Genomic DNA, 13,359 nt, shown 5'->3' on the forward strand with positions numbered 1-13,359 from the left:
GAGCAGTATCTGAGAGCTAAACATTGATGATTTGTGTAGTTGTGTGTTTTAAGTGGTGTCCTGAGAGAGGGCTGCTTTCTTATTGGAGTGCTCTGAAATCCTCTGCTCGGTGGAGAAGGCAAAGGTGTGGGCTGTAAAAGGCAGAAGGGGCCCCTCTATCGCCTGGGGGAACCTGGAGAAGAGTGCTTTAAGGTGGAGGTTTGCTGGATGACACTCTGGAGGGGACTGAAGTAAAGCCATTTCTCTTCTAGTTCTCCTTTTCTCTCCCCCCCCCCTCCTCGTCTCCCCCAGCCCACCGCCTGAGATCACAGTGTCACAAGGTTGGCAGTGCAGTGGACATTTTATTCTAGCTCAGATCTAGTGGCTGCAGTTTAGAGGAAAGGCGCCGAGATTCAGACGGTCCTTGGCATTTTGCTCCGTGCTCTATTAAATAAACTGGCTGTAATAATGGGATTTCAAAGCCATTATCTGCTCCAGACATACGGTGGCTCTTGAGATTTACTTTTCCTTTGTTTTCCTTTGTGTCGCGCGCACACAAAACCCTGACTGCTCCGCTCGGCTCCCGGCACCTAAAAGCGTCCGCCTGAAGGAACGCAGAAAAGGTGCACGAGGACAACGATTGGTATCACTTGCACCGTTAATAGAGCCTTGGTGGTTTCATGCATTTCAGATGCTTGTTTAATTTTTGATCTAAGAACTAAGTGATCGAGATAAGAGAAGGTTCTCCTCCAAGGATTGTCCACGGCTCCTTCTGGACAGGTTTAGCAGAAATGTTAATAAAAGCATATGTAATCAGGGATCCTGATTGCAGCCAGTTCTCTTGGTTGTTTTGTGAGTCTTGTGCAGGACGGTCGGCCATCTGGCCATCTGCATTGTGCTGTGGGGGAACTTGAACACACACAGTCCAATCAGGCACAGGGGCAGCCTTTCCTTTCTGATTGTGCCCAATCGCCCAGTCCCCAGCCCAAGCCCCCCCCCCCCCCCCCCCCCTCCTTTAGCCGTCCTGCTCATCACATCCAGATGAATATTTCCATACGCCACAGATGGATCCCCACCTTGCATTTCACGCAGTGCCACTCTTACATTGTAATTATGCTCCTAGGACTCATTTTCTGGTGTGTTAGAACGACAAGTTTGCCAAGCAGATTCCATATTAATTATCCACGGCTTCAATTACACCTCTATGGAATCCATTTAATACTCATTAGGCAACGTGGGGCGACGTGGCTGTTGTGTGTAATTGGGCCCAGTTGGTCAGATTACGGTGTCCATGATGAAACCGTTGTCTGATTGACCTCTGGAGCGTGGGGCTGAAGTGGAGCCGCTCTTTCTTGGCCGGGTTACGAGTCGCTCGTGGGCTCGCGGCTCGCCACTCTTCCCCATCCCAACACGTCCCCCCCCCCCCCCCCCCGATCCGGTGGGCAGAAGGCTTGTCCCTAGGCAGATGGCGGGGCCGTGGAGCTGTCGGCTCGTTTGATGCCGGTTGGCATGGCCGAGCACTTCTCACAGCTGTGCGTGCCCCGGTGCCGCGGGGGGAGCCTACCCTGTGCCCAGGTACACAGGAAAGCAGCCTGCGGCCAACAGGAACCTCTGACCGGGGCCAGCAAGACTCCTCACTCCAGATGGACAGAGCTGCGTGAGGCTGAGCACAGAGGGCTGCTCTGGTCACCCAGCAGATAAATAGAGACAAAAGCCAGAGACACCAAATAAAATGTCTCTTCTGCAGAATGGGCCATTTCTTTTGGGACTACACCACTCGCCATGAAAGAACTTGAAAGATCTCACTCCTGTGTTTTCATTTGATTGTTGTGTGTGTGTGTGTGTGTGCGTGCGTGTGTGCGTGCGTGTGTGCGTGTGTGTGCGTGCGTGTGTGTGTGCGTGCATGTGTTTTGCTAAGACGAGCGCTCGTGTGGCTGGGAGAATGAGGCCACTGGCAGCCTGTGCTAATTAATAACTTGTGTATGGTAGCCTTGGGAGTGTCCCCTGAGCACTGTGCAGGTGTCCCTGCTGAGCCCCAACTCCAACTACTGCTAGCAGGCAGCCGTGCTCCAATTAGACTTATCCAAACATACAGGCCACACCGCACCAGAAATGCACCCAGAATAAAAAGAAACATGCAATCGCATTCTTTTTCGAGGAGCTCCCAGGGTTGTTGAGTTTTCTGTGGTGGCCCGTGTGCACTGGTGGAGGCCGTTACACTGCTGTGTGAGAGTGCAGCCACACCATGGCTGTGAGTGTCACAGGATGGACTCTGGCTGGAAATGATCAGAGGAAAGGTTAATGAACAAAGAGGATCAATGTTTCTTTTTGTGTGTGTGTGTTTGTATATGGGAGTACACATGTAGCTGCTGCATAGAGATTTTCCTCCACTGCTCCTCCGTGTCCAGTCCTTCTGCTCCCCCAGTGCGCTACCCGTGTCACCTTGCTGTTGTTACAGCACTGTTTCCATGGGCAACGGGCATTCCCATGTGAATATGCTTGGACAGATGGTGGGATGGTGCCCTCAAAGAGGGGCCCTGGGAGTTCTCAGTTTATAGTTTATTTATTTATTTTTTCGAGCATTTCACTGATGCCTCTTCTCAAAATGTGAGCGTTTGTGTGTGTGTGTGTGTGTGTGTGTGAGTGTGTGAGTGTGTGAGTGTGTGAGTGTGTGAGTGTGTGAGTGTGTGTGTGTGTGTGTGTGTGTGTGTGTGTGTGTGATCCCTCCGAGCGCCCACTCTTGTGTATTTTGTCACCGAGCACATGAACCATGATGCACACATTACTTCCACAGTCTTGTTGCAGCTCTGACCCACTTCCTTTGTTGGTTAGTGTTGTCCAGTTAAATCAAATCTGCCACGTGCTGACTCACCTCCGTAATGATGCTGTTAGCGAGTGTGTTGGGATGAGGAATCTAGCTGTTGCCTCCACATGTGTCCAAGCACTGGTGACTCACACTATCCTCTATTAATGGATGCTGTGTGTGGGTGTGTCTGCGAATATGTGTGAGTGTTACCTGGCCATTTGAGATGCAAAGCCATGCAGCGGCTGTTGCTGTACAGGCTGGATGATGGACTTGCCACTGGGGCGTAGTAACCTCTCTGACCACAGGAGGAGGAGCTGTTGTTTTATGCATGCCACGCTGACTCCTCAGTAACACCCTTTCTCTTAAGTCTTTCTCACCCCTCTCTCTTTCCTTCCCTCTCTCTCACCTCATCTCTCTCTCTCTCCCCCAGACTTTTTTTTCTTTCTCTCTCTTTCTCTCTCTCTCTCTCCCCCAGTCTCTCTCTCTCTCTCTCTCTCTCTCTCTCTCTCTCTCTCTCTCTCTCTCTCTCTCTCTCTCTCTCTCTCTCTCTCTCTCTCTCTGTGTCCGTGTCCTTGTTTTCTGATGAGTAAGAGTGCAGCAGGATGATGTTGTGCTCTAAGAGTCCTTGCCAGATTCTGGGCGTTATTGCTGCATTACTGTAGTTGCTCCTCCAGCTGGGGACTGCTGCACCTCACTCACTCCACCACTGGAGCCGCACAAGACCAGTGGGGCCACTGACTGAACAATGGGTGGGAGGCATTTTAACACACTCCATGTTTTTCACAAAAGCATCGCAGTCCTTGGATTCAGTTGAGATCCCTCTCGCTACTGGATTCAGCCCTTTGTAGTATCCCTCGGCCTCGCCTTGTGTGTGTGTGTGTGTGTGTGGGTAATGGCATCATAAAAAACTCTATGCCTGCCTGTGAGTGTGTGTGTGTGTGTGGTGAGTGGGATTCAGGCCTGGCACCATATGCGTACTCTCTCTGCCTGGCCTGTCAATCTGAGCATGTTCACTGCACCTCGCAGTTCTACTGCCGTTGCCAAGGAGACTGAGAGGAGCTGGCAGGGCCCTGTTTAATATGAAAGATGTGAAGTTTTCAAAGGCTTCACTACCACTACACAGACTCACCTGAGAGGCCAGGGAGGTTTGCCTCCCGTGTGTGTGTGTGTGGGTGTGTGTGTGTGTGTGTCCTAGGGTAGATAGGGAATATTGAGGGAAGCCATTAAGCTTTCTTGTTGTCAATATATGCCAGTAGTAAGGAACTAGCCACTAGAAGTGTGAATAAGCAAATCTAAATGTTAGGAATGGAATAAAACAGTAGGGGAATGAGTTAGTAGGTAACTGTGTACCAGGTGTCTCCCGCAGGTAGCTCCTCTCCTGATTCTGAGTAGCTTTTCAAAAGGCTCAAGCAAAATTTTTATAAATCTGTTAAAAATCCTATCAAATCAAATTCACAGTCTAAAAACAGGAGTTGAAAGGAGCCTTAAAACCCATACGAAGCTTATTCAGTTGTTTTGGGTGGAGATAAGCTATGTCAATACATGCTACTGCTAATACATAATAAAACCAATAAAACACCAGTTGTTCTCAGCCATTTTCATTTAGGCTATTTTAGCTCTGGGAGGAGAAAGGCTGGAGACCCCTGCTGTATACACTAGTGGGACAGTTAACACACAGCTTTAATGTAGGTTCCCTGGCCATTCACTACCTCTGGTCTATATATGTATAATCTATATTGTATGAGTGCTCCGGTTTCAAGCACATGAAAGCAGTAGATTCAGCCGATCTGCTTTTCATTGTTGGCTACCTCCTGTACGTATGGCTTGCTATGCGGCCGCACAGGCTCATCTAGCAGTGCATAATGCTGTCTGTAGTTCTCCTCATTTTGATCGCTCTGGATGCAAGGCAGGCCGAATGCTGCCTCTTGCCAAAACCTACGGCAATAATAGCCGGGAATATCCATGAATGTGACAATCAGTTTTCAATACTGCCTGCAGACGCGGCCTACGCACCGCTGTGGCAGCAGGAAGCCAGGAGCTCAGCTGAATGTCTAAGGAATGCCAATTTACACGTGTGCGTGTGTGTGTGTGTGTGTGTGGGGCCCCTGCTGTGTGGTGGTGGCCCCCTCACTAACACTGCGTCTCCATCCCTCCCTCTTCCTCTCTCTCTCTCTCCCTCCCTCCCTCTCTCTCTCTCTTTCTCTCTCTCCCTCTCTCTCCCTCCCTTCCTCTTTGTTCTGGCCCCTTTTTTGCAGAGGAAGAGGTGGAAAATTTCGATGTTTCCAGCCTGCAGGAGGACGCTCTGCGGAACATCGAGGCGGACAGCTTCTGGTGCATGAGCAAGCTGCTGGACGGCATTCAGGTAAATTGATTCCCCCTCTGCCAGTGCGCTGGGCTGATTAAATTCACGCCGTGTGTGTGTGTGTGTGTGCGCGTGTGAAGCACCTCTGGGAAAGCACGACTGGTCCTTGGTCCTTGCTTGTGTGTGTGTGTGTGTGTGTGTGTGGAGGGGCCACTGTGTGCGAGTGTATAAGTGTATGATGCAGAGCAGGAGTCCCTCTGTGCGTTAGTGTCCCATCCTGTCTTGCTCAGTCTCTTGGTCTCTCCAGGAGTAAAGCACATGATGAATAGTCCCCGCTGTGCCCCAAAAGCTCAGTTTAGAACGAATCGCCACTGGAACAGCACAAACCCCACACACACACACACACACACACACACACACACACACACACACACACACACACACTTTTGCTCTAATTGATTTAAAGCCATAGAACATGTGTGTTGGTTTGGTACGCCTGATGTATCGTGCCCCAGGCACCACTGCTGCAAGGTACAGTAGGTGCTTGACTTGTGGCTTGAGGTATCACCTATCACATGTAAAGTGCTGCTCTGTACAAACAGCCCTGTTTGCAGGTGGCTTCGCCAGAGAGTAGGGTCTGGGGCTTTTTGCTGGCATTGTGTAAAGATCATAAAGTGATGATGGCAGAGAAAGCACACTTGCTAATTTTTTTTTTTTTTTTGCCTGCTTGTTCTCAATCAGAAGCCTGCTTGCTAAACACCTACACACATATCTATGCCCTGGCACTCAGAGAGATATAGGAGAGATATTTCACTCTCTCACACACACACACACACACACACACACACACACACACACACACACACACTTCCAAACACTCACACTCCTTCAAACACACACACACACACACACACACACACTTCCAAACACTCACACTCCTTCAAACACACACACACACACACACACACACACACACACACACACACACACACACACACACACACACACACACACACAGCCCCTTCCACTCAGACGGCATTTGTATTCGCGGGCTCACCCTTTCTTGCCAGCAGTAGATTAAAATGCACTCCCAGTCACAGAACCTTTTGTGGCGTTTTGTCTCTAATTACTGCAGTAATTTGTGTGTACAAAGCAGATTCTCATAGGCGCTAATGATTTTCTCCTCATTGTTTTCTTTCACAACTTCACAGTGAAGAGCATTTGCTCTCAGGTTGTTTGTGAGTGAGATTTTTATTTGGTGTGTGTGTGTTTTATTTGAGCTCGCGCAGATGCTCGGTAGTTTCTGAGAGCTAGCTGGCTGCCAAAGAACTGGTCATGGCTGGTTGCTTTCACTTGACCTGTATGCACAGGAAGTAAAAAAGACACCCACAATATTGTCTAGATAGAGACATACTATACTTTTCAAGTGAGCTGGGACCAGTCATAATTTGATGGTCAGGCTGTTGGAGACTGGTGATGTTTTTCCAGCGTAGCAATGGGAGAAAAGAGCTGTGTTGTTTTTTTTGGGGGCGGTTATTACTATATATATTTTTATGCATCTGTTATATGTTTTTGAGTGTTAATGGTAGCTTTCAAGCCTGGCCTCTTTCTTGGCACAGCCATTTTCACTGGTGGCAATGATGCACTATGAGCTCTACTGGTTATTTAGTTGAATCAAAAGACTCTTAGCTGCCAGGTAGTCCCTTAAGAGAGCACACCATTCAAGCGTGTGTGTGTGTGTGTGTGTGTGCCCGCCTGCGTGTTTTGGAATAAGAAAGGTTGTGCTACTTAGCACCCCCCTCTACCCTACATAACACATTCCCAATTGGGCCGCGCTGCCAGGATGGTCTCCAGGGTCGCTAGATAAAAACACCAGAACAACACAGCTTCTGTCTTCTCCTACCTGCCCTCACTTCCCAATGAGAAACTCTTGTTCTTACACACACACACACACACACACACACACACACACACACACACACACACACACACACACACTCACTCACAAACACATTCACAAACACAGCATGCAGTCTCCCTTTCCAGGCTGACCTCTATGAATGTGCAGGTGCGTGTAGTACTAATCCTCCCTGGCCATGCTTAAAACGTGATTGCAGTGACAGACGGGAGGCACAGCGTTTACAGGCTCTGGCCCCTCCCCGGGGACGCCGACAAACAGCACTCAATCAGTGATAAATTAGGCTTCCCTGGCAAACACAGAACCACTCCCCCGTGCATTGCAAAAACACACACACACACAACAGCAGATAAATAAAAAAAATGAAAGTCTGACAGGAACGTCAGGGCACCAGCTGTTGGAGAGGATGAGTGACGGGCCCCTGGCGTCGCTCGGAGCCCCTGGACTGCCGGAGCACTTCCATGCTGCTGCCGCCTCCATGCGCCGCGCCGTGCCGGGTCCAGAGCCAAGCGCGAGCCCTGGGGTCACCCCGCCAGAGAAGCCCCCTCCCTGATTAACGGCGCCGGGTGATCTGTCAACAGACGTGCAGGCTCAGATGAGGAGAGGACCCTCCTGACTCCGCCGCCTCAAGGGAGAGGCACGGAAAGTGAGAGCTAGCAGTTGCTGCTGCTGCTTCCTTTTGAATTTGTCAAATCTGAATGCCAAACCACTTCGCGGAGTTTGAATAGCACATTGTGGGTGTAGTTCCCCTTACCTTTTGGCGAAATTCGCCGTTTTGAATCCAAAAAAGGGGACTTGCGTGGTTCGCGCAGATCCGATGAGAAAATATTGTGTGTGTGTGTGTGGGGGGGTTATGGGGTTACAACTGAGTTTACAAATCACGCGCAGATGCGAACGCATCTTAATGCGTTGTAAGACAAGAGCCCAATTAAAAACTTGTCTGATCCAGTAATGATTATGTGAATGCAGCCCCTATGCATTTAGCCTATTAAACAGTGGAAGCTAATTTTTTCCGCAGATGCAACGCGAACAGAATGCTTGCACTGGAATAGCCTCCCTGTCTGTGTGACTACAGATATATGCGTCTGAAATGTCAGCTGGAATGTGAGCCCGGCGAGGAGAGATGCTTATTGATGTCACACGTGGGCTAGTTGAAACTTTCAACTTCTGTCAGAAAAAGACGTTGAGATTGGTGTAGTAACATAGCATAGGCTGTTAATGTTAGCGATATTGGACAGAAATATAGACATAACGAGTTCATTTGATGAAGAATACGTGCAGTTTGAGCCATCTAGATCGACAAAAGGTGAAGCAAATAGGCATACTTATCAGTATAGAAAAGGCTCATGTGAATAACTAAATGGTTGAATTAAATGCTCCTAAACTGGGCTGGTGCGTTTTGTCGAGTTCAGAGACAAAAGCAGTGTTTGACAGGGTACTGCTGTCTTTTAAGAAATGTCCAGTGGCCTGATCAGTAGGCCTAGTCTGTGTCTACAGGGTTTAACATGTAATGTGAACGCTGTTCACACAATTTATTGGTTGGTTAAACACACTAGCAAAATGTCACAATCTGTAACTAGCCTAGGCTGCAGGTTAAAACATTTCAAACCAATTTTACAAATTAAAGCCTAGTCTACCCTACCCAAGTTTATTTATTACCTGGTTTGGTCCAACAAATATTCTCACTTATCTTATTCAGACTTATTCTAATAGTCTGCTATGAAGTGTCCATTAGACCTATGAAATCTTTAGAAATGTCCGATATCTTCAGGCACAAAGAAATAAATAAATAAAGAAAGAAAACTCATGTAGATTACTGAGGAGGAGAGAAGGGCCAGGCTGAAGCATGTTGCCAAACAGCGCAAGTCGGCCCCTTCACACTTAGGCCCAAGCCAAAAAGAAGAAATAAAGGTATTTTTTTGTAAAAATTAGTCATTTTGTAGTTTGTTTTCTTTATGAATCTCTGGTTTTAGGCAACTTCATACTCCATGGAAGCTATGCACTATTGGCAACAATGTCACTCGCGCTTGTTTTGCTATGAAACGCCCATTTCCCTCTTCGCGCACCCTTCTCCCCTTTTTCACCCCCGACCCGTTTTCATGCCTGAGAAAACGAGAGAGACTGTTGATCATTACGTGATTGAGCAAAGGAACAGAAGACGTGCGAATTCGGATTCAAATAAAGTGCTCCTGAGCAGTGCTGCATAGTGTGGCCCTCAATAAGCATCGGACAGACTCATGTCAGCACTGCTGCAGTGGAGTACTCCAACCTCTCTGTGGAAATAACAGCATTACAGCAGTGCTGTGGAGCTACAGACAGATTAGAAGAGAGACAATATATTGTGTGTGAGTGTGAGTGTGTAGAGTGTGTGTATTTGCCGCCATGCGAGTGTATTTGTGGCCGGTAAGCTGATGTTGCTGTGCGGGTTCTGGCTGGCCTCAGAGGAAGTGTAATATTGAGTGAAGTTAAACACTGGCAGTGACAGGTTTAGAACAGCTCATGACAGCAAGACCCTTGGGAGAGAGCTGCCTCTAATTACAGCTGCCTGTCTTCACAGCCAGCCTCACTCACTCTCTCTCTCTGTCTCTCAGTCTCTGTCTCTGTCTCTTTCTCATTCTCTTTTGCCCTCTTTCTCTCTCTCTCCATTTCTCTGCTTCTCTCTCTCTGTCTCTTCTCCATCTCTCTCACTCTCTTTTTTGCCCTGCTTCTCTCTCTCTGTTTCTTTTTCTCCATTTCTCTGTTTCTCTTTGTGTTTCACACTCTCTTTCACAGTCTCTCTCTCTCCTTCTCTCCTTCTATCTTTTGTCATCCTCTCTTTCCACTTGTATTCTTCTCTTGTCTGTCTGTGTCTGTCTTTTCATTTATATCCCTACCTCCCTTGGCTCCTAGCACAGATCCTCCTCCCCTCCCCAACTCACTCACTCTCTCACTCTCTCACTCTCTCACACTCTCACTCACTCACTCACTCACTCACTCACTCACTCACTCACTCACTCACTCACTCACTCGCTCACTCACTCCAAAGTTCATCTCACTACAAAAAGATCCTTCCAGATAAGGCTCATCATGAGCCTGCGGGCCACCTGTTATTTGCGTGGAGAGTATAAGTATAAGTATAAGTACAAGTATAAGTATATATACTCTTTTGATCCCGTGAGGGAAATTTGGTCTCTGCATTTATCCCAATCCGTGAATTAGTGAAACACACTCAGCACACAGTGTACACACAGTGAGGTGAAGCACACACTAATCCCGGCACAGTGAGCTGCCTGCAACAACAGCGGCACTCGGGGAGCAGTGAGGGGTTAGGTGCCATGCTCAAGGGCACTTCAGCCGTGCCTACTGGTCGGGGTTCGAACCGGCAACCCTCCGGTTACAGGTCCGAAGTACTAACCAGTAGGCCACGGCTGAGTGTATGCCGTTGTCTCAGCATGGCTGGCTGCTCCGTACTCTCTCTCTCTTACTCTCCCTCGCCCCTCCACCAATCACCTGGCTCCCTACTCTCTCTCCCTCGCCCCTCCACCAATCACCTGGCTCCCTACTCTCTCTCCCTCGCCCCTCCTCCAATCCCCTGGCTGGGCCGAGGCCCACGTGCGTGTCTACTAATGGGGGGGGGAGGAGGACCTGTGCTCGGGGCACTGTTGTGAAGGGGACGGTGCTTCGCTGGGCCGGAGCATCAAAGCCTGGCCGCTCAACTTTGCGTTGGCCGGGGCGTTTGGGGACCGAGGTGGCGCAGTGGCCACTCACTCACCCTGAAAAAGAGGGGCGGGCTGGACAGTGTGGCGTGTGGCAGTGTAGGTTTATGGTGGCTGGAGAGTGCATCACAGGCTGGCTGGGATGGCAACACCATGAGGATTTACAGGAGAGAGGGAGCGAGAGATGGAAGCCAGCCCAGGCATGCACACGTGTTGTCAGAGTAGAGGAGGGCCACAGAGCTCACACACTCTCACACGCCAGCAGACCAGCGCTGTGATCTCACCCCCCCCCCCCCCCCCCCCCAGCCTGTGTCGTCTTCAGCCCTGATGGCACTCAACCGCACTTTTCCCCTTTTTCTCTCTGTGCTGATTTTTTTTTATTTGCTTCTACTCATCTGTCATTTTTCATATTCCTCCATTTGCATCTTCGATCAGCCCCCATCCCCTCCCCTTCCCCCTCATGGCCTGAGGGCTGCAGCTGTTGCTCATCTCCAGTTGTAATGCACACACACACACACACTCACACACTCACTCACACACACACACACACACACACTCACACACTCACACTCCCTCTCTCAAGGAAGGAAAACAAATATCGACTCAAATAAAAAAGCCACATTAAGCCCATCTGTGGTATCCAGATGGAAATTGGTGTGTTTTTTCCTCATTCAAATATCTCAGATAGTGTTGCTGTTATTGCATGTCTTTGTTCAGTTAAGATTTACCTTACGCAGCGTCATTTTGTTTTACACAAGACTTTCATTAAGGACTAAATATATGAAAGGAGGCGTTGCACGTGCCGACGCTTGGTCATTCACTTAATGCCTCGTATTGAGGAGACCATCAGCCAAGTCAATTGCCGATACTCACATTACTCTCTGTGCAGTATCTCACCACTGGGAACTAAGCCCACGCCTACCCAGCATCCTCTGCGGTAGTATAAATTGTCCTGCCTGGCGCAGTAAGGTTAACATTCTTCTCCGAGATCCCCCCACCCCCTACTCCATCAGCCCGCGGATCATAGGGGGGTTTAACGGGTATGAGCTGAAGGATCACAAACTAATTAAGGTCATCGAGGAGTTCAGCCCCTTTAAAATTGTTTATAAACCATTAGGGGGAAACGCGTGCTCCCTGGCGTCCCGCACATAATTAGAGCCAAGGTCAGGGAAACAGCCGCACACATTTCCTGCAGCAGGGCGGGCATGCCCAGATATGCTGCTGTGGACAGAATGCTCTGGCATTTACACTAGGGCAAACGTGGGCTTTTATTCATTTCCTAAATAAATAGGCCCCTCTGGAGGCCCCGTGTCAGAGAAATGCACCTTCAGTGATATTAATGAGCTCCCTGCTTATTTAGCCCATTTTTTTTTTTTTAAACCACATGCTAACTAAAGGAGAAAAGAAATGGAACCGTTTACCCCAGGGCTCTCTGGGGGTTCCTGTGCATGGCTGATGATACCACCACCAAACAGGGGCCAACCGGCAGCGAAGTAGGTCTGCCTGAGAACTCTAATGCCCTCCTTTTTTAAACGTTTTTGTTTATTTATTTGTTTATTTTCTTTGTCTCTTCTGCCAGTGTCTGCCTGATTTCCCTCGCCCAAAATCTGGCTCCTGTTGATGTGATGGATGTGTGGAGACAAAGGGTAAATAGCTTCTGCTGCTGCTGTAGCAGGCAGACCCATAGCCTCCCATCAGTCCCAGTGGAAATCTCTGTTTGGCTTGCATGGTCTTTATTTCTGTCTTGTCTGTGTTTATGGGTTAGTGTGGTGAGACATTTCCATCCACAGCAGAATGTGTTGCACAAACAGCAGTGGTGGTGGGGAAAAAAACAACATAAATTATGTGCTATGAAGTTTGAGATTTGTGTTTCCACTGATAAATATTTGCATGTTTGCATTCAGATGGCTGGCTCACTTTGAACTGAGAGGCCCCTAACGATTTGATTTGGCCAATTGCTTCTGTGTTCTGTTGGAACAGTATATTGACAGAAGCTCAGGGTCTGGGATTGCATTGACACATGGTCAGGCAGTTTCCTGGCAGCCTATTCATCCATCTATTATATAGTTAGCATTGATTGGCGTTTCATCCTTGACGCCTGCGCTGCGTTAAACTCCCGGATTGGAGTGGAGACGGCGTCCTTGAAGGCTCTGGCTGGATGGCAGCCCCCAGTGCGTCGAGCAACGCGGGGAGCGTCACGGCCGACAGACTCCACCAGTCGGGGGGTGGGCGGGTGGCGTGTGGTGGTGCGGGCTGGTGCAGCGCCTGCGGCTCTGTCACAGAATACTAATGAGACGCCGCTGCACCCGCGCCGCTCCATCACAAGGTGCTGCCTTTGCCTCAACGCCACCGAACTGAGCTCTGTCCTTCAGTCTGACACCAGGCCCAGAGACTGACCCCAAACCTAGAGTGGACCAGACCCCCCCCCCCCCCCCCCCTCCCCTCAAAAGTCCTTTAGCGTAACCACTAGCCAGCCATGCTAGACCAGCTTACTCAATTACTTTGCTCTTTTTTCTCCTCCATCTACATGTAACTCTTCTTCAAATTCAGATTAATAGACCACAGTGCCCCTTCCTCTTTCTTTCCCCCTTGCTCTGTCATCCTCAGAGTTGTGCTGTTAGCCAGTAGTTTTTTTTTTTTGTTGGCTGGGGCTTATCCT

The 13,359-nt window shown here is 49.1% G+C and overlaps 1 protein-coding gene across 1 annotated transcript in view; it reads left to right on the forward strand.

Annotated features, from left to right (window-relative positions):
• tbc1d22a (TBC1 domain family, member 22a) overlaps nt 1-13,359 on the forward strand; it is an 82,312-nt gene that overhangs the window by 29,859 nt on the left and 39,094 nt on the right. The window contains exon 10 of the mRNA XM_042077871.1: nt 5,041-5,147. Within this exon, the coding sequence (XP_041933805.1) occupies nt 5,041-5,147 (107 nt within the window). The remainder of the gene's footprint in view (nt 1-5,040; nt 5,148-13,359) is intronic.

Source organism: Alosa sapidissima, chromosome 22 (assembly GCF_018492685.1).
Source record: "Alosa sapidissima isolate fAloSap1 chromosome 22, fAloSap1.pri, whole genome shotgun sequence".
NCBI classification, from domain to species: Eukaryota; Metazoa; Chordata; class Actinopteri; order Clupeiformes; family Clupeidae; genus Alosa; species Alosa sapidissima.